This window comes from Acanthochromis polyacanthus, chromosome 16, assembly GCF_021347895.1.
Source record: "Acanthochromis polyacanthus isolate Apoly-LR-REF ecotype Palm Island chromosome 16, KAUST_Apoly_ChrSc, whole genome shotgun sequence".
Classification (NCBI taxonomy): Eukaryota; Metazoa; Chordata; class Actinopteri; family Pomacentridae; genus Acanthochromis; species Acanthochromis polyacanthus.
The window spans coordinates 5,892,454-5,920,384 of record NC_067128.1 but is presented as its reverse complement, the minus strand read 5'-3'; the positions used below and the strand labels follow the sequence as shown (position 1 = coordinate 5,920,384).

Here is a 27,931-nt window from a genome sequence, read left to right as displayed (position 1 = left end):
CCCACATTCCACACATGCACGCACACACACACATGTAGTCCTGCACGCACACACACACACACCATATCTACATTGTATATAGTTCACTTGTCATTATTTTCATAGAATAGTTAATAAATACCTCATTTTAGACCAAATTACAGTCTTGTGTTTCTTTGTGTAGAATGTGGTCAATTTAAACGAGGATTCAAGACTTTTTGATATGAGATTGATCAAAATTTTTATGAATATTGATTTTTTTATTAAAATTAATATTTTTCCCTAGAGATCTAGGGTGGTGCCCCAATTATTAATAACGAGAGCAATAAATCATAACGTAGTACCGCTACATAGTATATTATAGGATCTCCAGAGGGCTGTGTCAGTGCTGAAAAACGGTCTGATGCACCCATTATCATTCTGCTTTAGGGAAGAACTGTCCGTCTTGTTTGTTCTTCATTAAAACAATCACAATCTTCTTGAGCAGTCCTAAGCCCAGGATGCAGGGACAGTGCCCCAGAACATTGATGTCTTTCAAAAATTACACTCCTATACAACTAAATTTTCATCTCAATTGTGTCTTGAGCCAGTTTGCTTTTAAATTATCATAAATATATTTCAAATCAAGACGTCCTTGCCTTTTATTGCTTATAACATATCTTCAATGACCACAGTCAAAGTTAGGACATTAGAGCAAATTAATTAGTACATACTGAAGTATTTCTTCAACAATTATTGATTCACAAGGATGCCAACAGCAAGGTCGTTCAAAATTCGCATCCTTAATTGTTACACAGTAAATCTTTCTCAAGCAGCCAGTACAGCATGCTAGTATGGATAATGTAAGGTCTTCAGGATCTGGTAAATTGTAATTATTATTGCGTATTGGCTGGTATCAGCCATGTTTAAAGCTGTCTTAGAGGTGTCAAAAAAGTAGAAACACCTCATTACTCATGTTAAATGATGACTGTGTTTCTATCTCCAATGAAATTCTTTGTGAGGAACCGCCTCGAGCCAGAAACAAAGCTCATTCTGAAAATTGGGGACGTTTGTTGAAAACTTGCCGTTTCCAGTCCCCTATTTAAATGCGATGCTTCAAAATGCAAATAAAACTACTTGATGGAAACCCAACTAGAGTCTGTCTGAGTGTGTGGAAGCATCCACTCCAGTCTATTCAGCCTGTGTGAAAGTGAATGAATGTCTTAGTCTGGAGACCCTGCAGAGAAAAATACCCTGATCGACTGCACCGCCGAGACCACGCAAGAGCACGCTAATCTGTTGGCATGACAACTGGAGTGGAATATTCGCTTGGCCTAGAAAATATGGCTGTGAAGAAAAGATGAATGAGCAGCAAGATATGAATAAAAAACAGCAACATAAGCCCTCAGACAGCGTGAGCGCTTTAATTACAGACCCCACTGTCTCTGCAACAGCACAAAGTCCTGTCTCATCACATAACCATCTCTGTGTGCATCCTGTCCCTAAAAAGCCGACTATGTAGACTCTGTAGATCGTAACTTATATTTACACTTTAAATCCACTGTATCTACTGTACATGTCAGGAGGTTTTTTGTTCTCTTTTCACCTAATAAAACCCTAAACGCCTCTGACAGCCCACAGAGGTCAGCTGGGACGGCCAAAAGCAACGATGCCGCGTCCGGGTGCCACGACACAAGTCTGAATTTATGGTTTAATTCCAGCTGAAAGCCTGTGAAGAGAGAGCAAGCATGAGGTTTCTTTTACGACTGCTCTGCATGATGGCATAAAGCATTTCCTTGCCCCTGAGAGCCAATGCTGACTGAGCCTCTGAGAAAGCAGTGGGAGATCCTGCAGAATTGTGGGGTTTAATTTGGTTCCACGTTCTCTCAAGTTTTACGTTCAATCAACACATGCATGCGTTATTGAGTTGGTATTAACACAGACTTTAAGTGACGTGTTAGTGGTCTGAAGGTGCTACGTACAACATTTCTAAAACTTGTAAAGATGTTCTGTTGCTCTTACATTGTCTTGCACGCTGCTGACTAAACCTCCAATCACTGAGACAAGATGTAAGGAGGAACAATAGAAATGAATAGAGGAAGTCAATTTTCTTATATTAGAGAGACATAGGAAAGTAAAAATAGCTGATGAGGTGTCCACACGATCTGTCAATCCTACACTTCCCATCATTTGTCTATGAGCAACCATGAAGTACATTGTTGTAGCACTGCATCACATTTCAGGAGTCGGGGGATCATATTGGCTGCTCCTTCTGTGCATAAGGTTGAGGTGCCAACTACAATATGCAAATCAAGGACATCTGATTTCACTTTCTGCCTCTGGAAACTTCAGCAAACTTTTGAACTAACTGTTGTTAATCTGAAAGATAAAACTGATTCTAAAGCTGCAGAGTTTATTAACCATGTCAAGCCAAAAACCCACCAGTGGATTTTAAAGACTGGTGATTTTTCAGAAAAATCACCAAAAATTACAGAGCCATAAACTGTAATAAAAAAGAATTGTCAAATCTAAACTTTCTACAGGTCCACGAAGTAATGTATAGTTTGGAAAATTAATCAATTCTAAATGTAAAATTATGATTTGTATATATATATATATATATATATATATATATATATATATATGTCAGGGTAGAGACTGCAATTTGGTAGAGTTGGAGTTTCTACCAGTAGAGATTGCGATTGGAGTCTCTACCAGTAGAATTGGAGTTTCTACCAGTAGAGATTGCGATTGGAGTCTCAACCAGTAGAGTTTGCGATTGTAATCTCTACCAGTAGAGATGGAACTTTAAATCTGACCCCTGCCCTGACCCCTGACCCTAACCTTAAAAGTCTAACCTTAGCCCTGACAAATCTCTACTGGTAGGATTGGAGTTTTTACTGGTAGAGATTGCGATCGCAGTCTCTACTGGTAGAGACTCCAATCGCAATCTCTACTGGTAGAAACTCCAACTCTACCAAATCGCAGTCTCTACCCTGACATATATATACACATTCTGTGATCCCTTGGTTCAACTGAGAAGCCATGACTGACTCATCTGTGACGAACAGTAAAAAGACAAAACCTCAGAGTTTCGTCTTTCTAGGGTTGTTATGCAGAGTAGAGTCAACAACGCGGACTTTGTACAATCAAAGAAGTTAAATACACTATAGCATGTAGAGCTGACTTATTTTGAAATATTAGTAGCAGGTGTGGGCACTTGGAATAATACTGAACATGTTGATTTCATTGTTTTCAGTTTCTGTAGAATAATCACTGAAATTCAACATTAGTCCAGGAGCGGACAGTCCACAAGTAAAGGATTTGTTCAAACAGGTGCAGTGAGTGTTAGCTGTGTGGTTACTGTACTATTGTTACTATTAGTACTACTACTGCTGGAAGCAACAACACGTCACATCCAAAAACACCCCAGGGGACATGGGAAAGCTAGACTTTATGGTTTGATGAGGTGCATTTTGACAAAATTTCAGACCTTCTGGTAAACAAAAAACACCTTAAAGGAAAGTATCAATTTGAGAAAATACAATACAGGAGGTCCTCAGTTTATGGCGTCCTCGACTTGCGTCGTTTTGCCATTACGTCGGAAGGGATTACGGGCCGGTCCTCACGTTAACATACAGTGTTTCGTTGTTATGTTGGAACTGGTTCAGTGGAACTAGCTGGCAAGCGGAGCGGATGAATACTCTATGTACAGTAGTCACACGGTGCTTGTTTACATTTGCCACCACATTGGATTATGCTGCATTTGCTAACTTCATTTCGGCTCCCAAGCATAAGTCAGACTTACAGTTTACATATTCACTGTATTTTCCTACCAAGTTGTGTTTCAGTGTGAGTTAATGACTGTTTTCATTATCGTAGTTGTACAAATATGCAACCTGATCAATATCGTGATGCACGTAACGGCTTGGTTTATATTTTCATCAGAGTTCCGACTTACGGTGAAAATTGACTTCCAAACGGACCCCGTCAACTTTCATCCAAGAAGAAGGTCAATATTTGTGCCACCTGTCAGTACCTCTAGACTGAGGTACAGACTCAGACTACTTCATTCCCTGATATTTTCAGTATTTATGCTAAGCAGAGATGAGAGCATGATGCTCAATTTCACATCACGCACCCACTAAAAAGTAAATAAGCGCACTTCCCTAAATGTCAAAATATTCCTTTTAAACATGATCCAATTTCTGCTTCGAGTGTGGCATTAAACGCTTCAGAAAGAAGCCAGACATTCCTGTCTCGCTTGTTTTCATGGGAATCTTGATCTGGGCTTAATGAGCATTCACTGGAATGTTTAATACCACGTCTGGAGCCTGAGGCCGTCCTCGTCCAACTGAAGCTGTGCACTACGGTAAACATATTAGAGGAGTCAGACTTTGTTGACTTTCACTGGTGAGTGTGTGCAGGCGTGTAGGGAGGTCTGGTACAGAGATGGAACAAGTATTCAGGCCCTTTTGAAGTAATAATACCACGATAAAAGTGCACCAGTAGAAGCATGAAAAAGTAAATAGCAAAGTAGCTAAAGTATTGCAGTTAAAAGTCCTGGTTTGGTCCCTGCAGCTGATACATTATTATTTGTGTTATTACTGTGTCATTCTCAGGTATAAATAGCACTGGAGAGACTTAGCTTAAATGTGTATTACAGTTTGGCAAAGTAGTATTTTATAGATTTTTTGTCAGGTTTTAATTCTTAATATGTAAATGATTTAACTAAAATCACACCATAAATAACAATGCACGGTCTTAACCCCAATATTTACACCAATCACAATCATTTGAAATATTGTGTATGAAAACTGCTGACTTCATTGATGAGTTTCTCCTGTTTTTTTCTTGCATATTGCATGCCTTTTCCTTCTTCTAATGCATCAAAAGTGACATTTAATTTACAGGTTTTGAAAAGTGCAATAGAAATAAAGCTATTATTATTATTCTTACTAGAAGGTGGAGGAGGTCCCAGCTGACTATGGAATGAGCTGATAACATGTGAATCGAGGGTTAGATAACTGTGGTCAAGCAGGAAGTACAATATTTTCTTTTGAAATGTAGTGCAGTGGAAGTATGAAGCAACATAAAAGTAAATTGCACATGATTTATTGTACTTTCCAGAACTGGTCAGTTAATCTCTCAATCAACCAAAGCATGAGCCAATAAATCAAATAACTGGGCAGAAGCACTCAGAGCTCATGCTGCGAAGAAAAAAAAAAACAGAGAGCGACTGAAGATGGAAGAAACGAAGACGGAAAGATAAATTGAGGAGGCAGGGAGATTCAGAGCACAGTGAGGAGCTTTAAAAAATGCATGCGTCTCCATTTGGCAGAGAGGGAAACGAGAAAAAAAAAATCCCAGCATCGAAGAGACTGAAGGTGAGCTTGAGCATTAACACTCGGACTGTCTAAAAACACAAGTGAAAGTGAAAAAGGAAAAGAGGCTGTAGAGATGCCCCGAGGCTGAGCTGCTTCTTCCCCATGATGCCATTTAACTGCTGCTGCAGCTTACTGAGGAACCAGTGTGTTTACACATGATCCATTTTACAGTTGAAGGCCATTAGATTAAGTACAGCAGAACCCGATAGTGTAGATAACACACAGCGCTTCCTATCGCTGCTACAAATCATCCATCAGTTGGCTCGATGACCCAGAATAGTCTGCAGATTTCTTGACATGCATGTGCTTCAGCCTCCGCCTCTAATCTGTCAGACCTCCGAGGGGAATAATGGAGACATTTAGTCTCCTCCGAGAATCCACACAAACAGAAAGCCTTTCCATCAGCCTTATCCACCAGCAAGAACTTACATTACAGCAGTCGCTGGATTAAAGGCTTTCAAGGTGAGCAAAGCTGAAAGGAAGAATCGAAATCCAGTCAGAAAATCCAGAGGTGAAGTTATTCAGTCAGACATATGAGACTTTAAAACATCTTGACGTGTCTTTTGGAAGAATCTAAATTGATGAAAAGTGAAGTATAAAACTCTGGCCGGCTCATTCTTCTGACATTTCGTAAAATTGACCAATAAAACAGACATTTTTACGGATGAAGCACATGTGGAGATGAAAACACTACATTCCATCAGTTTGAGCTAAATCAGTTTCACCTGCTTTTGAGTCTAAACAAATCCAGTAAAAAGATCAATCAAAGTAAAGGTTTGTTATTGTCTTCCCAAACAGCCCATTTACGTATTTTCTGGTTTTATTGTTGTTTGTCTCTATTTTTAGGGCAGTGTTATCGTCTAAAACAACAACAAGCGGTTATGTCACTGATTTATTTGGGCTTTAAATGATGTGGTTGAGGCAAAAGACAGGAAGAGCTCAGTGTCCAAAATCAGATTTGACCAACAAACATCTACATTGCTACATGGATGTTTTTCCTTTCCGACTCAAATAATCTCTCTGACCTTGGCCCTTAACTATTTTGCAGAGATGAAACAGAGTCACGCTACAGTAGCCTTTGATTCTGGGAAGTAGTTTTAAAGAAGTTCTGGTCAGATAAGTAAGCCCTGTCTCCTAAGAATGACATTCTAATACAGCTAAACTCAATTATATTTTGAAGGAAATCCATTTCCTGCCCATTAACTATCACAAATCTTATCAACATTCATGTCTTTACCATTACTTTTTTTTTGCTTTACTGTCTTCTGTTCAGTCAACCCGTCCTATATTAGGTAAGGAAGTTATTAATCTTCTGGTAACCAAGAAGATAATGGAAAAGCATTAAACATACAGTGAAAGAGTTGTACTTTACCCCAACAAGCAAACCCCAATCAACTAGATGAAAGGTCCATTGTGGACTTATTCCACCACTTCACCTCCATGCTCCTAACCCTCATTACATCACAGTCTTACCTTTTGGGAACAAATTCAGATTCTTTCAGAAATATGGATGCAGCTTAGTTGTATAAGAATCTAGTTTTGGGGGGGAATGACAACATTAAGATGACCACAAAAACTGTGACTGAATTCAGAGAAGGTATTCTCCAAAGAACAAATCAAGTCCATTAAAAGGTAGTAGTCTTCTTATCTTGCATGGCCAGACCAATCTCCACAGCTGTGTCAGCTCTGAAGAACAGTCTGGTTGCACCTAGCTATCCATCTGCTAAAGGTGCAAGAAAGTCTGGCTTGGGTGCATTTCTTTAAATCAATCAATCATCTTGGGTATGTTCAGGTAAGTAGAAACCCAGTGCTTAAATATAACAGTGTATTCTACAGCGCTGCCTTGTTTGGGGACTTGAACATGATCAGAGAAAAATGAAGTCATCATTGAAGTCCGATGAATGTTGGGATTGGTTGGATGTTGGATCGTTTGTGGCCCAAGAAAACATGGCTGCATTTGAAGTAGTCTTTTCTGTCACACCACAAAGCGTCTTTCCATCGTAGTGCACTTCGAATGCGCCAAAACAACAACAAACAGTGATTACTGGACCAGTTCTATGAGCATGTATGAAATAAAACGATTTTAGGGTTTGCTAAACGGTGAATTTTACATTGAAGATGATGTTAGAGAAGACTGCTAGTCAACAAGAGCATCAAAAATTTTGTCTAATGGAAGGAAGGAATCAGTGTTGAGACTCACAGCGTTTTTTTCATGTTGCACAGAACTATGTACTCTAGAGTAAGTACCTTTTTTTTCTGAAAACATCCCATAAAGCTTTTCCACAGGGGCTGTTTATGCAGTTGGAAGATGCTCACAGGTTCCAACTCATGAACTGGCCCGCAAGTTCCTGCAGAGGAAAACGGTCCTCAAATGTGGCCTTGAACCATAGACTGTATATAAAGTGGACGTAGCATCTGGCTCCAGAATTGAAGCCAACCCGGAAGTGTCAAAAACTTGCAATATCACGCCGTCCGCTAGGGTTGGCTCCAAAAAGCTTTAGCTCCATAGACCCCAATTCATTTTTGGAAAAAATAAAATTTGATAGACTGATTTTCTACGGCTCAGGATTTTTTTCCCGTTAGTTTTCATGGTCAAAATGAGAGATCAGGTGGCCGATCTTAAAATAAATCAATACTGAATTTTAAATAAATCGTTAAAGTTGGCAGAGCCAGGGGGCGTGGCTATACTTGATAGACAGCAACAGAAGCCTCTGTGGTAAAACGTGGGCGGGATAAGAGAGTCTTCAGCCAATCCTGCCCCTAGTTGCTCTCCGGTCCAGTCTGTTTGATGACGCTTTTTACGTCACTGGCTCCAAAAAATTCCAAAACGGCGACCAGGAAGTAGCAAAATCCGGGCTTCATTTTCTCGGCGTTGAAACCAACGGGTGACGTCACGGTTAGTTTACACCTGCCTTGAACTAAGACACAGCTATAAAGAAGTACGTTCTGGCTTTGTTTCATGCCGTCTTAAACCACACCACATATCAGGAATAAGCTCCCACAACACTGCAGGCTTGCTGCAACTTTCAGCTCTTTTAAAACAAGACTAAAGACTTTTCTGTTTGCCTCTGACTTCCATGAAATCAAATCTGAATTTTCTGAACATTTTAAACTGTACTGTAAACAAAACTTCCCATTTTATGTTCTATTTTTACCCCTATTTAGTTCTTAATTGTGCTGAAATGTAACTTACTCTCTGCCTTGATGCTTTTTATGTTTTATTAAAAGCACTTTGAGCTGCCTTGTTGTTGAAATGTGTTAAGCTTGCCTTCCTGGTGCTGTCCTTGGTTTTAATAACTTGCTTTTTTGCAGTCAATTGCTGCTAAACTGGCTGAAGCCATGTAGCTACATCTAGTATATATCCATTACTAATGCATACTCAAGTTCCAGAACAAAGAAAGATATGAAATAAAGAACAGCCAAAGGAATAATGGCTGACATCAGCATTAGCATTATTAGTCACATTTTGTCACTGTTAGCAGTGGATAAAATAAGATTAAAGCAATGTTTAAAGCAACCAGAATTTAAATCAGATTAAAAAATATATATATATATATATATATATATATATATATATATATATATGAAAATTGTTAGTTTTTGGTTTTGCCACTGAAAATAAGACGGTGCATACAAAAAAATAGAAATATTTGGTCACTATAAGCAGCTAATATTTGCTGGTCTGTTAAAAATTTAAATCATAAATGCTTTTTCTGAAGCATTCTAAATTGCATTGGATTGTAAGAACAAAGAAAACTGACAACACAAGAAGGCTGAGTGTGTGGTTAGAAGAGGCAGTGAAGCAGAAGGTCTCTGCATATATGTGAGTGCATTTCTGTGCATACATGAACTGCATGTGTCTCTCATGGATTGGCCGGCGCTGGTTGTCATGGTTTTCTGGCTATATCGTGGTTACCTCGGTCACCATGGCGCCCAGCATCCCTCCTAAAGGTTTCTGAGCCACGCCAAAACTCAGAAAAACCCCACCGTCACACACCCTTTTCTCTTCCCACTGAGCTTCTCCTTGCTCCTCTGATTTCACCTCCATCCATCTGCCTCCCGTTTACAATCCACTCTCTCTTCTGCTTAGCTTTGCTTTTCCTCACCATCCCCCTCTGCCTCCCCCCTCATCTCTTATGTTCTCTCATTTCCCTCCTCTCCCACTCTTTTCCTTTCTGTCTCTCTTGGTTTCTCATTTTTCCATCTCCGATCTCGTTCTTCTTCCTCCCTCTCACTCGGCTCTAATAAGCTCACCTCGTTAATAATACAGCTACTGTGCCAAGCCGTCCGTCTCCCATTTATAGTTCGCTGAAACTCTGATCAGTGACTCTACACACAAACTTCAACGCAAAACTGATGCATCTGCACCAATGTAGCTTCTCAGTGAGTATTCGTTGCAGAAAATCTGATTTGCGAAACAATATTGCTTTAAGGCTTTAAATAGTTTTTGGTGCACTTTAAAGCTCTTTAATCTGCAAATGCACAAAGTGTGTTTTGTGTGTCCCTGGTGGCGGAAAAGAAGAGGTGTGAGGCACAGCCAGAAATGTGCGAGACTGTTTTTTCCCGCTTTTTCCTCTAGGCTGCAAATCAAACGCTGATATTTGCGAGTTTGGTTGTCTGTTCGGTAGAAAAGACTTGAAAATGACACTTTTGGTAGAAAAGTAAAGCACAAATGTGGCTAAAGCAGCAGATTAGGGTTAAAAGCATGCCAGAAAACTGAAGTGAAGTGGGTGAAGCTGCACCTGTACTCCTGCTCTGCTTCCTTTGTAATATTTGAATATTTGCTAGACTGATCCTCCCACTTTGCTCTTTTCTTTTCCTTTCTCGCCGCCCAACTGAGCCTCCCGTGGAGTCGTCGGGGAGCGCGTCCAGGCCGTGATAGTGACACCGAAGCCCCATAAAGCTGCTCCACAAACCCCTTCAAGACCCAGCCAAACCAAAAGCTGCTTAGCGGGGCAAAACTCTGGCTGAGTCCCTTAAAGCTGCACTAATCAGAGCTGTTAGTGGAGGAATCGCCAAATGTATTGCACGACAGATTACAAGTAGGTCTCAAGCTAAGATTGATGAATGGATGGAAGGTGGTTAAAATGATAACACACACACTCCGCTGAGGTGAAAAACCTCTCTCATGGACGTCACAAAGGATGAGGTTGTTGCACGCCTGAATGCAACAGCTCCATCCGGCACAGTTGCATCTCAACAAGACAAAGAGCAGGGAAGCTGTTGCATATCTGAGCATGCGTCTTTGTAGCGCTCTGAAACCATGACGGCAGGCGTCGGCCGACAATGCAACAAGCCCCTCAGAGCACTTTGACTGGAGAGTGGCAAAAAAGGAAACGAGAACAAAAGAGCCTCGGAGGCGCCCAATGAGAAGGCTGCAGATCCCCGAGTGGCAAATATAACACAAGTGTGCCACTGTCAGTCCCTCTGTGCAAACTTGGCACCGCTCCTCCATAGGCCATCAATGCCCTCCACTTCTCCCAGGAGCACTACACTTTTTCCTGCACAGCTAGCTGACACATTAGCATGCAGCCCCCATCCCCCTGCAAGGGCAAAGCAGCCTTTCACAGCGGCAAACATCACACACAGGATCGCTTCATATGCAGCAGCAGCTGGAGAGCAGAATGCTGAGGCTAGGTATTGTGCAGATGCTGACAAAAGCAAAGCAGACTGGGGTGACTCAAACATTCACCAATTAGGGATGACTTCTTATTAGCACCTCGGAAGCCTACCTGACTTTGAACTCGGTGAGCTGTGGCTGCGCCCCCGGTTCAGCACAGTAGATCTGGGGGAAGTAAAATCGATGCGACTGAAGGTTGATGTCCATGTTGTCGTTGCACAGCTGGTACACAGGTCAGTCCACAAAAACAAAAAAAAACAAATGAGTGTATCTGTCTTCCTTTGTCTCTCCTGTACTTGACACTTCCACTAAAGGTCAGAGTTCATCAGCAGCATTCCAGCATTCACCTTCGCAGAGCTACCACCACCATGAAGGCATCCCCCTCCTCTTCATCACCTCCGCCGCCCGGCACCGAACAGGCACACTAACCTATTTCCCCACTAGCAGCCACCGTACACTCAGCAGCTGTGAGAACAAAGATGACTCCAGGAAAAAAAAAAAAAAAGATGCTGCTGCCTCCTGACAGAGAAAGAAATAAAAAATCCCAGCTCTCAGTCAGAAAGGCATTCTCCAGCAAGCAGAGATAATTAGCGGTAAAATAAAGTGGAGCTTTAAAAGTGAGATGCTGCTCCTGCAAGAGGCTGAACTGGAGATCAGAGTCCTTTAGGTTTTTCTGCTCCACGGGGTGAGATGGAGATGGAGAGAGATTCCCGGTGCTGTGAGGCGTTGCCCTCGCTCTGCCTCTCCTCTCTCTGTCTCATTGGATTACCTCCTCCCTCCACTTACCCCCTCCTCCTCCCGCCTGCCTCCCCTCCCAGCTGTGACAGGAGCGATGGGCTGCCAGCCCCGGAGGCTGCCGGTCCTGCCCCTCCTCCTCCTCCATCCTGCCCCTCCATCCTACCCCACCCCGCACATCCCACTCCCCCGGCACCCTCCTGATTGGCCGAGGCGAGGATGCGCAAGTCTGGAAGGAGAGGAGGAGCGACGCATTTTAATTCATCTGATGGCTCCCGTCTTTTTCTCGCCGATGATTTGAGGCGGCGCGGCGGGTTTTGGGTGGAGCTCCAGATGCACAAAACACTGAACACACACACATCAGCATGTACAGAACACACAATGATCTGACTGCTATTATGGGATGTTAAGGTGGTGAGGTAAGCAACATGGTGCCTCAGGCAGCAGTAAAGACAATAGATGTAAACTGACAAAAAAAAAGCATGTTACATACACTGTAAAAAACAAGAAAATTTAAAATCCTTTCACTATAATTTTATTTGAATAATTTGCTGCTGTTTTACAGATTTTGCAGGTTTTTGGTAAATTGCAGCTAAAAACTAGTACACCACAAAAAAGTAGCACTTTACATGTTAACAATGATAGATTTCGTTAGTTGTTTTTTTTTACATACATTTGCTGGTATTTGGGGTGAAAATGTATGTTAAGGATTTAAAAATGGTTTTAAAAAACAATTTTCTACAGATTTTCCCTGTTTTGTTAAGTGACAACGAAATACAGTGACCCCAAAATATTAATTTACATGTTAACTGTGAAAAAACAGGCCAAAACTGTAATGTCCACCTCAAACATCTGTATTTTTATGGTAATTAAATCCGCAAAAAACGCTGTTATTTTGACAGACATTTGGTAGTATTTGAATAAGAAATTATACATATTAAGGATTTTAAAATGTCAACAAAAAAGAGATTAAACTGTTATTCTACTATTTCCTATCTTCTTAAATTACAGATATTTTGTTGCAATATCGCAGAACAGTGATACATGTTGAATATAAAAACAAAAGCCCAAACTGTAAACAATGCCAACATGAAGAATCTGTATTCTTATGAATAGTAATTTGTTCTTTTACATTGAGCATTATTGTGTAGATATTGGCTGTCATTTTAAAGAAAAATTAAGTGTATGAAGGATTGAAAAATGGTAAATCATTTGTTAAACTGTCATTTTACAGATTCTTCCTGGTTTGGTAAATTACAGATAACTTGTAACGTCAGACAAAATTAGGCTACAATTGTCAACATTGGCATAGAAATTAATATTAAATTGTTCTTTACACCATGTGATGATAATATTATCCTGTATTTAATTCAGCTTTTTTTTTTTTTTTTTACAGATATTTGCCCTTATTTTTATTTTTCAGTCCCTACAGGAATTTGTGATGTTTTGATCTCAACAATTAAAGCAAATTCAACCAATCTCTGTGAATTGTGCACGACTTTGCAATTTTGTCCAATCACTGCAACTTTCCCGCAATTTTGTGAGCGAGTTCCACCAATCATAGCAGTCCCCACTGCAAACGTAATCACCGAATTCACTTCTTTGTTTATGGTTTAAATACGCAAACATGTCTGATCCTAATGTCGCTCATGTACCAACAAAAATTACTGCTGAAGACAGTGAAATCAATTCCCTGATGTTCTTCATTAAAGCAGGGGTAAACTGTTTTGCCCCTGTGCAATATGGTGGTGGAATGCAAACAAAAATCATCGAGTGACAAACACTTTCCCACCATGAAACATATTAGGCGAACGTCTGAAAGGAGCGGACCACAGACCAGACAAATCACCGTGACGGAAGCTGTTGAATCCAGAGCTGTTGGAGCACTGAAAGAATGAAGGTAAGTTAGATTAATTAATTGGTGTGACAACGTGTGACTGAAAACATGCGTGCCAAGATGTGAAACTAACTTTTTAAGCCTCCAACATATGTCCAAATATGATTCATTCAATAGTAAATTATCATTTTGTGCTTTAAATCTACCAACCATTTCATGTTAAAATAGTATCTGCCTGTTGCCAATTTCCCACTGTGGTGTGCCAGCTTGTGGAAATGAGTTTGAGTGTGTTAAAGAATTAACTTAGGAATAAATATTGTCAATTAAAATGTTGAAACATGCTCTAAAAACTGAAAAAAATAACTTTTTAGCAATTGTCACTGTCTCCTGCAATTTTATCACAATATTTTACAAAAGCTGCCACGAATTCAGGCATTTTAGGCCGCAACAATCTCAAACAGGACTTTTTAAATTGCAAGTTTCCCTTGTTTTTACCACACCCTTGCTGCCAGATTTTTAGTTGTTACTATGAAGATTTTACAGTACTGTAAACTGCCAAAAATTAATTTAAAATAGCACAAAAACAACCAAATCTGAGCATACAGCGGCAGCACTCATCCCTTTAATATTCTGAGTCCCTTCTCTTCAGATAAACATAGATTATAAGTGATGTATAGAAAGCAGCCAAAATACTAATCCTGCAGCAGTTACCAATAAATCCCTCCATATTTATTGTACAGCCCTCGGACATCCCAGTAAATAGACCGACCCCTGGTCACTTTCTAGTACAGCTGAACCTGCTCACTTCACCCACATCTGTCCTGCTGTGTGCTGCCAGGAGGCTCTTTCATTGATTGGACTGACTATAGATCTGTTGCCTGACATGGTTTGTTCTGTAATCGGTGCCGACTGCAGCGGAAGTCGCAATTTAGTGCAGTTTACTCGCCTGCTAACAACTGTGATTCTTAATGAAGATAAAATTTCATCCTTGAATATCTGAGTCACGCTACTTCACATGTATTTGCCAGACATTGGGGGAAAAATATTTACTGCAAGTTTGATGCTAATTTATGCTTGCGATGAGTTGCATCATGCAGCCTCCTCACTGGAATGAGGCCGGAACCAAAACTATACAGATCTGAAGGAGCAGTCTAGTCATTTTGTAATGGAAGTTAGGAGGCTTGCAAGATGTAAAAACACAAAACCCTAATCAAAATCGAAGCAACACATGCTAGAAAACTTAGATTTTTTACAGTCGAGTTCCAAAAACATCTTCATTTCCTCTAATAAAACTTCTGGTTCTGCAAGTTGATCATCAGGGTTGCTGCTGAAAGTCATTTCATCATATTTTCCTTGTCAAGACTTTATCAGCAAGTGAAATTTATTTAAAGAAACATTTTTACAGAATTTATAGACAGTCCTCCCATTAAAAAACACAAACTCATAAGTTATTTGTACGTGCAGTCTATTACTACTGACAGCACCCTCTGGTGTACACCAAATAGAACAGTAGATTAGGAGGAAGTGACAGGACATAGTTGTAGCGCCCTAAAAAGTCTTTGTAGGGAGGAGGTTGGCGTGGATGGATCATTTTCAATCAACAGCATGCACTGTACATAATGAATGGAACACCTGTAGGTTTCCTGCAGAAGCTGTCTGGCGACTTCAGACATTGCCTTTTTTTTGCAGTACCCGACTCTTCATAACTTCCAGCTAATCCAAAAATGAACAAAGAAGTGGCGTCTCAGTGAAGCTGAGGTCCTGTGATGGCACTCATCTCTTACTCTAAGCAGCCACCTCCTTAATTATGTTTAACTTTAAGCTTTGAAACACCACAAACAGGCGAGTTATAAAAGTATTCCCTCCGAATACAGACCAAACCCATGTGTAAACATGTTTATTTCCACTGAAAAGTTGAAGACTTCAACATTGAAGTCAGTGGAGACTGACTTCTGGAAGCTGCCTCAAGTGGACATTCGAGGAACTGCAGTTTTTTAGCACATTTACTTCATTTTTCAGCCACAGAGGTTATTTTAACATGACACTTATAGTCTTACAGGAGTTCTGGGTGGATGGATGGGTCACAAGGACATCCAATTTTATAATAAGAGGCAGCAGAGTCAACATTTCTTCCAACCATGACTGCTACAGAACCTCGACCACGTGCTAAAATCATATCAACAAATATCCTCCATTTTAATCCAAATCCAGGCATTTCTTTAAATCTAACCTGTGATATTTATGTTCCTCGGTTGACATCGGTAGATAGGAACAAACTTCCTAAATGGTTTTTCATACCTGCTTCTCTGTTTAAGGTTTTCATTGGTTTGGGGATCAGATAAAATTCTCACCGGTGTTTATTCTCAGTGCCTTCTTGCCAAAGTAATAGAGTAAGACAAAATAATTTATTTTCTTGTCCCATTCATAAGATTGTATATAAAAGATGGAAAACATCTACATCTGAAAAGTGAAGCCAATGTAGAAGTGATTTAAAATTGCATTCTCTTCAGTGGCCAGCAGGGGGCTGGTTGCAAAAATAAGTGCAATTGTGCAGTTTATGAAATAATAGCCAACTTCCCATTTGATTTTTTTTTACCAAAGTAAATATTTTCATCATTAGTTTAAGTTCTTACTACTTTCACTTCTCCTTCAATACAGAAAGGTGCACATTTAGTAAATTATGGTCCCATTTAGGAGAAAATAGACGTAAAGTTTGGTATGTTTTAGGGCCGGGCTAGCTTGTGACAGACACTGTATGAACATGCATGGAGTCAGATCCACACATCACTTATGTCCAGTTTTAAATGTAAAACAAAAACTTTATTTTGACCCTCTGTTCAACCGTTGCTATATGGAGTAACACACTGCAACATATTCTATCCATATTAATCCATTTAGCTCCCTAAAAAATAACCATTTGTAATTTCAAAATGATCAAAGATCTGTCAAATATGTAAAAATGTAAAACTTCTATGAAGAAAGAACCTAATAGTTGGATTTTTTTCAATCACTAAAACTACATTTTTTCAGACAAAATCAATCCCAAAAGCTTAATATTAGCCTGAATCTCTTTTTAAGGGTGGGTTTGGCCATGCGTTAGTAAATTGTGGCGTTTCAGCTGAAATCACACACCACAGTGGACAATATTAAATCAATACAGGGCATTCCATCCCTATTAAACAGTAGCACGCTATCTGCACCATCATTTTCTCTGACACTTTTACTATAACTCACTCACTCACTGACTGAGGACCGTGACTTTAAAATGGGCTGCATGTAAAACACCCATATACCATAATTTCTAGCTTTTCAAATTGATATTTCTTTGTGTGTAGTGGAGAAAGCAACAACGCAAGCAGAAAACACAACTGATAGAGACAGAAAAATGATAAAAACATGCAGCAGGCTGAACAGATCGGATCAGGGGTCACAGATGGAAGCAGGAATGATTTTACAGTAAACAGATGAGGAAGGACGACGAGCACAAAAAAAATCTGAAATTGGAGCTTTGGGAAGGCACAGAAGAGCAGACAGATGGACGGACAGGTAGAGTTAAACAGCTCGGTGGGATGGAAATAAGCTGCATGCAGGGGGAGTGGGTGAGGAAGGGGGAGGAGGAGGAAGGGTGAAAGGACATCCAGACACCACTTACAGTGCTCATCCCTCCCCCATCGCTTCCTGTCTCAGGTTAGAGCCTCGCAGCAGATTGTATTCTAATGCTGAACCCCACAGCTTCGCCTCTACTGGGTTTATACGTGTGTGAGATGGAGAAAGATGGTGAAACCCGACTGTTAACAGAAGAACGATCTTCTGTTGGACTCTCAGCTTTGGGGTGAAAATGGGCGAATCACATTGAGCAAAGATGGAGAGACAAATCATGCTCCCCAAAACTATTTCTGGTGAGAATTGAAAAATGGTTTAAAAAAAAAAATGTTCATTTACATACTGTCCCAGTTTTGTTGAATTGCAGATAATATCTAGTGCAATCATAGAAAGAAATGTTTCCATTTAAATGATGGCTTTTAAAAAAGCAGATTTTATCTGTAAACTGTTTACAGATAAAGGTATTAATTTGTATGGTTATTGTGAAAAAAAAAATCAAAACAAGCCAAAAATGTCCACATAAAAATCTGGGTTTTTCCAAATAGCAAGTTTTTTAGTTATTTATTTTTACTCCGCTAAAGAATGTGAGCAAGTTATGTGACTATCGGTGTACGTTTGTCTGTTTATCTGTGCACAACATCACTCAAAAACGGATGAAATTTTCAGGGAAGGTCAGAAACGACACAAGGACCAAGTGACTTTGGCAGGGATGCGGCTTATAGTCTGGATCCACAGATTTGTTAAAGATTTCGTTATTGCAAGATAGTGCAACTATGACAGTAAGTGAACCCTACGTCAGCTGCCTGCTGATGATCACATGATTGCGCTCCTACTAAAAATCAACTTATTGGGACTTATCTGTTGGAAATGATACAACAAAGCAGCCTTGGCGAGTACTGCTTGGAGTAATTTTCTTGTTTATAAAAATGTGACCATTACAGTACAATTTTTACTGTAATTAAATGAGCAAAAAATATTGATAGACTTATTTGTACTTTTTTTTTTTTTTTTTTACAATATTGAACTATGTATTAACATACTTTTTCTGGCACCACAGCACCCAGATTTTCCCTTTTTAAACATATTTTCTTGTTTTAACTGCGACTAAGAAGAGCACTAAACACTTAATTAGCTAAATTTAGTAACTATTTTTGACCATGTCCACATAGCTAGCTATTCAGCCACATGTTTTTCTGCATGATGAAATATGATTTCCCACTTCTGCATCTACCTGTACTTCGTCACGCTTCACAAGATAAAATGAGGAGACAGAAAAGTGAGAGGTGTGACACAGATGACCTTAAAAACCTCTGACGCTATCAGTTAAATCTGAAACGTGCAGCAGCAGCATGCACACACACATACACGATCCGACTCGCTTTAATTACAGCAAACACCAATGAGAGCTGGCAGAGATGCAGAGGGGGAAGGGAGAAGTCGAGAGAGGAGGAGGCAGTGATTCCCTCATTCACAAAGATTTGATTATCCTTCTCTGAAACACACTGTCTGTGTGGATCAACCTCTGGTTGTGCAGCCTCACTGTGCATAATTATGACTCATAAACTGACTACTGTCACCCAAAACACTACTACTTACTATTCAGATGCACAACAGAGTCGAGACACACGACCTCACACCTGACTGGCTGCATCACAACATGCAGCCTCGCTCTGCAGTTTGAGCTGCTGTTTGTCAGACTGCATAAAGACAACTGTGGTAACACAGAAGTGATGCGGCTGCAGTATCGTGCATCGTCACGCAGTCTGAGAGCGTCTGCAGTAGATAAATATATACGAGCGAGTGGAAGAGAATTAATTTAGTCTGAGTGAGCAGAGGGGCTAAACAACAAGCTGCTACAGTCTGCTGCTTCCCATCACAGACCAACAGTCTCCTTTTTGCTCCATTAACAAAATCCTTTAAAAATGAAGCCGGCAAATACAAAATAAGCGAGACATCGACAACAAACAGAAAAAGCATCACAGTTTTTGCAGAAACTGTCAGTTATGTACACTGACAGTCATTGAAAACTTTGACACCATATTTTTCAACATAATTTTTATTTTGAAGCCCGAAACTGGATTTTCTTCATATGAATCATTTGTTTAGCATATTGGCATACAGAAACAAAAATCTAAAGTTTCAAGAAAGATTTCAAAATAAAGAATTTCACAAAAGAAAACGGCACCTGCCAAACACAAAGTCACAACAGTCAATACCGAGTATGGCCTCCATTTGCTTCGATGCAGGCAGCAATCCATCAGCGCATGCTTTGGACCAGGCTTCTGATTGTGGGTTGGGAACAGCCCATACGCCTGGCTACATCACTGTAGCTCAAACCGGCCTCCACCATACCCAGTGCCCGGAGACGTTGTTCATGTGATAGACGCGGCATGATGCTGTTCACTGGACTAACTTTTTTGGGCCTTTACATAGGCCTTCACAACCCATTCTCAAATTGTGCAGATGCTCACTGAGTATTGCTTGGTGTGTATTTGGTTCATTTTTGCAAAGTGACCAACCCATGTGCAATGAATCATGACAAAATGACAACTCATCATTATCTCAACTACTAGGGCACTAGATCATCAGTAAATCCACAATGAATAATTACAACCCCCCTACAAGTAGAATTCTGCCTACATTTCTACCTCAAAGTTTCTATTGACTGTCAGTTATGTACTTAAATTAAGCAAAACTGTTTAGCCTGAGAGGAAACCCAGTTGTGGATCTGTGGCAGAAACAAAGAACTGGACAATATATCTGTCTAAAATTCTCAGTACTAAACCAAGATTATCGTCTTTCTGTTTCTTTAACCAAGTGCTGGGAGCCGTCTAACATTCAAATGCTGTCATTCAAAGTTGTCAAATATGCATTGAAACTATGGAAGCCAATTTTAAACATTTTCTCAGCTGACTATCCATTAATTAATCAGTCATAATAAACTATGTTTTTCAATATGTTGAGGAATCCATTTTTAACCACTGACACTTAACATTTGTCATAAAACTGGCTTATTTACATGAGCCAGTTGCCTACAGGAATGCATAGACCTTCAAGTTTATCTTCCAAATAAACTACCGGGCCAAACAAAGTCGCCACCTGGATTTAACTAAGTAAATAGGTAAGGTTCCAAAGGATAATTACTGCAGTGATGAATATGTTTCAGCTGCAACAACTTATTTAAGCCTAGCTGATGCAGTGAGGAGCTTCTCAACCATGCTGGAAGACATCCTGTGGTTTAGAAAAGATGTTAATCTGTCTTAGAAGGGTCAAATTATTGGCCTGCGTCAAGCAAAGAAAACAACCAAGGAGATTTCTGAAACTACTAAAACTGGGTTAAGAACTGTCCACTGCATTATTAAACCTGAAGGATAGTGAAGAACCATCGTATTCAGGAACAAATGTGGTCTGATGAGTCCAGATTTACCCTGTTCTAAATTGATAGGGGAAATCAGGATAACAAGAGAGGTGGATGAAGTGATGCACTCATCATGGCTAGTGTCTACCAGCCTGTGGGGGTTAGGGTTATGATCTGGGGTTGGTCAGGTTCAGCAACGTTATGTTCCCAAAGGATGAGGTCAGCTGACTGCCTGAATATACTGAAAGACCAGGTCTTTACGTCAATGGAGTTTTTCTTCCCTGATGGTGGGGATTCATGGGGCTCACATTGTGAATCAGTGGTTCAAGGGAGCATGAGATGTCATTTTAACACATGGATTGGCCTCCACAGAGCCCAGACCTCAGCCCCACTGAGAATCTTTGGGATGTTCTGGATAAGACGTTGCGTACAGGTCCAACTCTCCCATCATCAATATAAGATGCTGGCAGAAAATGTATGCATCTCTGGACAAAAATAAATGCTGTGACATTGCAGAAGCTTATGAAACAATGTCAAGGCGAATGAGAGCCACAATCAAAGCTAAAAGCAGTCCAACAAATTATTAGAGTGTGTGATTATTTTTTTTTTTGTCTGGGCAGTGTATGTATGAATATTGCCCAGAAGTCATTAACCGCCACAGACGTCTCTGTCATGGTGCCCATTGTCAGCTAAACACAAATTCTCTCTGCTTGCCAACACAGCAACGCCTGTAGTCTAACTTACCGTCTCCTCAGGTCACTACAGTATTAAACACAGCAAAACACAGTTATCCATCATCAAACAGTAAGATGCTCCACCTGGTGGTGCAACCCAGTACTACAGCTAATCTGCAGTAAATGTTATGATATATGCTAAAAAAAAATTGTATTCAGTGTACAATGAAATTCAGATGCAGTCCTGCCAGTGCTTTGCAAAATCAGACATTTTGTCCCTCATTGTGTACCTTATCAGCCATATATCTTTATCGGTTAATTTTTAAATGGCAAATGAATCGATTCATGATAATCATTAACATGCCTGAAACAGAACAAATACAATCGTACTTGTAGTACTTGGACGCTACCTGAGTATTTTGATGTCTGCAGCTTTATAATTCTATTTGTCATTCAGATGAAAATGTTGTGCTCTACTACTTCACTACATTTATTGGATACCTTTATCTACTTTTGCAGATTTTATTTTATAATGCAATATGCAATCAACAAATAACCATGGAATATCACTGAAAAACATAAAAATGTATCAATCCTTGAAGGGAAGTTCACAAGCTACCCAGCAGATAAACCATCAATAGCTTCATCGTTAAAGTGATTAACAGATTAATGCATCAAGAAGTACAATGCAATAATATACATTATTCTGAAATATTCAATTCTGCATAAAAAGTACTTTTACTTATCTACCTGCTTATACTTTAAGCATAAGTTTGACGCCAAAGTATACATTGAAATGTAGGACATTTACTACTTTAGTACAAGTGCCATGAGTGATCTCTTACACAACAGTTATTCAACTCATCGTGTATATATAGAAATATTTTTATAGCAGCTTTAACTAATCACTAGTTTAACACATGTGAAGCCTTGCAGCACTGAAACCTGATGTCACATCTATTTTAAGGACCATGTTAAGGAAACATGAGATGACCTAAGCTTTTATAACTTTCCAGGATGTCTGGAACAAAGCGAGAAAATACCTTAACTTTAATGCCGTAACTCTAAAAAGGCTGTAATCTAGAACCGCCACCTGTGCAACTTCAAAGCTCACAGCTGTGAAACTGAGAACAATGAGCTCAGAGAGAAATCTGACCTGCAACAGCTGGACATAAACTAAGACATTTCCATGATTTATTTCAGGCAGCAGATGCACTGAATATTGGTTTTCAGTGTCAGACTATTATGGAAATGCACATTTGAAGTCTCTTCTCCTTTTAAACAGACCTACAACGGCACAGTGTGTTAGCATTAACATTAGCTTGCCTGTTAGTATGACTGAGCATCAAGGGTTAGACCCAGTTCACCTCCATGTTTCTGTCCTTGCCCTGCATTCATTCAGCACACAGTTACTATCAATGCTGGTTTCCATATGGGTCAAACTCATACCACCAACTGCTGCTGTCAATATACATCAGGCAAAACTGCTGATAGCTGATCAATAGAGGCCACGCTTCACTTTCAGAGAGTAATGAAACAATCCAGTCCACACTGATGGAGCTGGTGGTGATGAGCAGACCGCAGGTTGGACCACACATCAATCTTCGTGCCACACTTTAGCACAGGGTCAGGCACCAGAACGTTACAGTAAATGAGACTTAATATGCAGTTAGCAGATACACAAAACTTCCTCTTTGTACTTGTGCAGTTATGTGCAACACTTCGCATCTCCATTAAACAGATGATTAGTAATTGTAGGATTTTTGGAAGGATATTATGTCAACTTTGCACATGGTCAGTCGTAAAAGAGAAGCACTAATCAAAGTAAATAATGCAACAATGTGGATTTTTTTGTTAGAAATGATTAATATGGGTATGAATATTGAAAAATAAAGGATTATTCAATGACTGGGTCAATATATGATTATGGGACTTTTTGTAACACAGCTGACAGCTATCATAGTTGACATTTTTGCTGTTTTCAGGCCTAAAATCAACATGGCCGCCTATAACCAAACACCACATGACATTTTTACAGAAAGACTCTTCTAAATATTATATATACTATTGAGTAAAATAATAAAAACATATGCAAGATATATCCCATGGATTTCAAAAGTCCCTCAATTATATATTGACCCAACTTTAATCTTATGTCAGAAACAAACTTTTCATAAAAGTCCTTCAAGTAGTCAAGAGGCAAAATAGGTTTGTGGTCATTATTGTGAAATTCCAATACTGATGACTGTGATTCAAGGCTCCAGACTGCGACTGTTTAGTTGCATTATGTGACAATTTTTGGAAAAGGTGCTGCAAGAACTGGGACTAGTGTTTTGTTCACACTGAACCAATCCAGTATGTGAGGTATAAGATCACAGAATTGGTGTTCCGCTGTACTTGGTCTCCATTTTAAATGGACTTTGATTCAGTTCTGTGACTTAGGAAAGTTTCTTGAGAATTCAACAAATGTTTTATTTTATTTGGGCTAATACCAAAGATCAGCACTCAAGCAGACCAATAACAGATAAATAGTATAGGTGCATCGTGTTCCTCACTTCACAAAATTAAAGAAATGCAATATACGAAGTGACCGTGTCATCCACGACAAACTCATGTCAACAACATCCGCTGTAGCTTGTATCCTAGTGTGAGTGCATCCTTGTAGCACCTCTTTTCCTTTAACTTCATGAATTCTTCACATCTTTCCCCAGCCTCATGACATTTTCCAACACAGTCAAAGTAAAGCATTTAGAAAAAGAAAGAATAAAATTGTATGAACTACTTGACCACAACCCTGCTCTCTGACAGAATTTACACAACTGAAATACTGCAAAGATAGGATGCACATGTACAGTATGGGAAGTACTGCTCTTGGTGGAGCGTGACTAATCTTGCCAGAAAAAAATCTTTCAACAAAACACTCACTAGAGCAGCATGAAGCAGAAAAAGATGATCATTTCTCTTAAAGAACAACTTTACTTTGACACTTCTATCTTTAAAATAAAAGTGCAACTTGTTATTTGGGTAAACTGGTTATTGGTTACCAAAACATTCATCAGTAATGCATTAAATATGGAAAAAAACATGAATGTGTTGGACTTTTCAGTTGAAGCCACAAGTGCTACAAGTGGAAAAAGTTATTCTGGAGCTCTGTGGTTTAATATGAGCACTACGGATGACTAACTAAACATTTCCTGTAACAATTAATCTGTCTCCTTATATTAGCTGAAGCTCATTACAGATTCTGTGAGCTCAAGTTGACTTCAAAGTGCTTGTTTGGTTAGATCTACAGTTCCAACACCCAAAATATCCAAATCACATTCATAAAAACAGTAAAAAGCAGCAAAATCATTTTTGGAAACTCCTGATTGTTGTGTTTAAGAAAAAGATGGCAAAGTTGTGAGTCATTTTTAAACATTTTCAGTTATATGTGACTCATGGAGGAGTCATGGCAAACTTTGCGAGTTAGTTTGTAGGATCAGACCAGCAGAAAGACAGAAAGGCTTCTGTCTCTGCAAATCAGAGGCTGTTGATCAATAAGTGGCACACTGAGAAAGCTGGTGGAGAAGAAACTGGGACCGAAAGATAACCAACTTCCAGACAGACAGGCTCCATCAATCCAGAGATCAGTCCTTCAAACCCAAACCCCAGACAAGAATCTCAAACCGAGGCTTTACTGTGCCACGATTTTCCTCCAGAGGCCAGCAGCACCTTCCACTTCTGCACAGCTGCACATGATCGAAGCTAAAGCCACTAATCCTGACAAAAGAGGAACAGATACAGTAACAGTGGCAGATTCAAGCTTTGGACTAACTCGGTAATTAAAAAAGGCAAAACACATTTATAACCATCTTGGGATCATCCCTGATGGCATGAAGGCAGAAGATGCTTACCTCCTTAAGGTTTTGCTGGTAGCACATAAAAACAAACAAAAAAACCCAATCACAAAACATTGGCTCCAGGAAAAATACCCTACCACAGCCCTCTTTGTCAACATTAAGCAGCTGCATACTCCAGAGCAAACTATTCACTTTATAAGACTCCAAAAAGGCCAAGGAGAAAAAAGATAAAGAAAATGGTGTGTGCATTTAGGCACTGAAACAAATAAACATTAACTACTATTGTCATTGTGATACCCTGTTATTGTGATGCACAGACTTGCACTTCATTCAGAGAGAGCCTTCCCTGTCTTTATTGTTCCAATTTATTTATTACTATAGTTCCCCTGTTCCTTGTTCTGTAAATGTTACTTTAAAAAATGTGATGAGTAAAAAGTTTCAAAGTAAAAAAAGGCAAAACAATATCAGATATTATGTGTCAACCATGATATGAATTTTCCCTTTAAACAAACACAGCAAACTACTCTGCAAAGCAGAGTTTTGTCTGAGAAATCTTCTTTGAGGTTTTTAAGAGGATTTTGGATGATGTGACTGAATTTAATATCAATATATCAATCATTGATCTCTAAATTTCTTCCAAATGCACTTAGCCTTGAGTTTGCCATCAAACTACAGTTTATCTGACTGAGTTCACAATTGAAGTGTAGCTCACTGCAGCTCCCTGAGATCGATGCTTATAGATTACAGCACAAAACAACCGTCTGCATCCTACTAACATCCATACAACAACACAGCAGCACATTAAAGATGCAACCGGCACATTTGTCTCCCTCACAATCAGTAAAGTCAATGTGCTTGCACAGTCTTGCAGAGTTTACAATCAGAGGAAGTTACACTGATAAGCAGAGATGCTCACATGCATCTAAATGAGCCACAACAAAGTGGACTGAAGCAGCGGCTTGTTGTGAGTCACAGTCAATGTTGCCACCTACAGAGCAGCTTCACACAGCACATGATCCTTCATCCTGCTGTAAGTCATCGCCGTGTGGTTAGGTGGCTGTCAGACACAAAGAGAGATACCCTGGCAAAGATTTGGTCATATTTTTGCTCAGGTGTTTTGTATCTGGCATGTTTTACTCTGCACTGACGAGGTCCACATGCTTCTTAATACAGTAATGAAACTGTTAAGGTATCAAACTACATTGTAAGGCTACAAGTGACAAAAAAAAAATGTAAACTTCATCAACAGCAGTAAGAGAATTGTTTAACAGAATGTTTGATGGTTTCACTTATATGCAACTTAAATGCAAAGTGCAATGAAAGCAGATCTGGTTGCATGAACAAACCCCAGTGTATCATATATCCTGATAATGGAGCCCCTTTGTGGGGTCTCTATCCAGTTAAATCTGCCTCTCTGAACCTTAACATGATGTGTATCAATGGGAGATCTTACTTATGTGTGCAAATTGATTTATTAGATGTATTTTTCACCACTGTGTTGACAACATGTTTATCTGTAGCTAAAATGGTTAAATTCAAATAATATCTATGTTTTCTGCAGGTCTTTATCAAAAACAGGATATTAAAGTTTCCAGTAATTACAGCTATTTATGAAAATTACACATCACTATTGTTAATTTGGATGGTTATTTAGTTGACATTTTAGTGATATCCAGTCATTTTTTTATTGATAAGTGATTGTTTCCATAATAAATAATGATGGAATTTGTAAAGACATAACTAACATTAAATTTTTTTTTAACTTTTATTAAGAATATATATTAGATATATCCCATATGCTAGAAAAATCCCTCAGTTACATATTGACCCAGCAGCTCCATTCAGCTCCATCATGGTGAACCTGCTGCTGCCGCCCCACCCACATCTATGAAGCAGCATCCCTGTAGCTGATTGGCTGAAGGATGCCAGTAAGGCCCCACCTGATTAGCTCTCACACTGAGCCAGTAAAACCAGGCGCCCACCCTCAGACAGCTGGATGTTCGGACGAATCCTCGCAGCCTGATTGGCTCTTCAGGCAGGAAGGTGTGCGAGCTCGTGTGTGCTTCTATCTGCTCACATATGTGTTCATTAGCAACAGGGTTACTTTGTGTGCATGCAGATGCTGTTTAGCAGCTGCACGCGTGATGCCACAGCTCCGCACGTGTAGTCTGGTTTCCATGACAACTTCTCCTTTTTCTCCGCAGACAGCCTCCACGTGACACACGGAGCTGGAGTCAGGGATGCTCTGCGTGTTTACAGCTCTTAAAGGTCCTCAATCTGTCGGCCGACATGTGACCTGCGGGTCAATACCAGACGGAGATGCACCTATTGTGCAGCGGCGAGGCGCACAGTGCGGGTTGAAGTGCGGCAGTAAAGCCAACAGGGCGCTAGATAATGGGATATTTAGCTTATTGAGGCTGTAAAAACCCAGAATACTGCGCAGCTCATCCACAGGCAGCCTGCTAGAATCAGAGAGCAGCGTGGTTCTTACCTCATCTTCCTCCGCCGTGCGTCTGGATGAAATGTTTCCTCTCAGATCAGGGTTTCTCCTTCAAATAATACAAAACGATCCAGCTGCTGCAGCACTTCTGGAGGTTTGAGGCTGGAAAAACAACACAGCGAATCCTAGATGTGCAGATGTTGAGGGGTGAAGAAGGCGACAGGGTGTGGAGAAATGCTACACGGTTGCGCACAGTTTTCAGGTCTGTCCGGTAAAAAGAAGAAATCTCCGTCCGTCAGGGCTGCGAGGTTCAACGGGAACCATCTCAGAGGGCAGCACGCCGCTTTCCGAAGGACAAGAAGCCGGGCGGAGAGTCTGACAGCGGCTTCTGAGGTGCCATTTTTTCCTGCCTCCAACCGCTGGGAGGCTGGATGGAGAGAGAGGCTGCTGAAATATTCATGTCCCGCTGCTTTGACTGCA

General features: G+C 40.0%; 1 protein-coding gene across 5 annotated transcripts in view; it reads right to left on the bottom strand.

Moving 5' to 3' along the window:
• Positions 1–27,931, bottom strand: part of evlb (Enah/Vasp-like b) — a 66,536-nt gene extending 38,605 nt beyond the window's left edge. Inside the window, exon 1 of one of the 5 annotated variants that reach the window (XM_022194428.2) lies at positions 27,503–27,931. In XM_022194428.2, the coding sequence (XP_022050120.1) occupies positions 27,503–27,507 (5 nt within the window). In that variant the 5' untranslated portion in view covers positions 27,508–27,931. Of the gene's footprint in view, positions 1–11,077; positions 11,750–27,502 lie in introns of those variants that run through there. The other 4 variants (XM_022194425.2, XM_022194424.2, XM_022194429.2 and 1 more) reach the window with 4 other exon arrangements.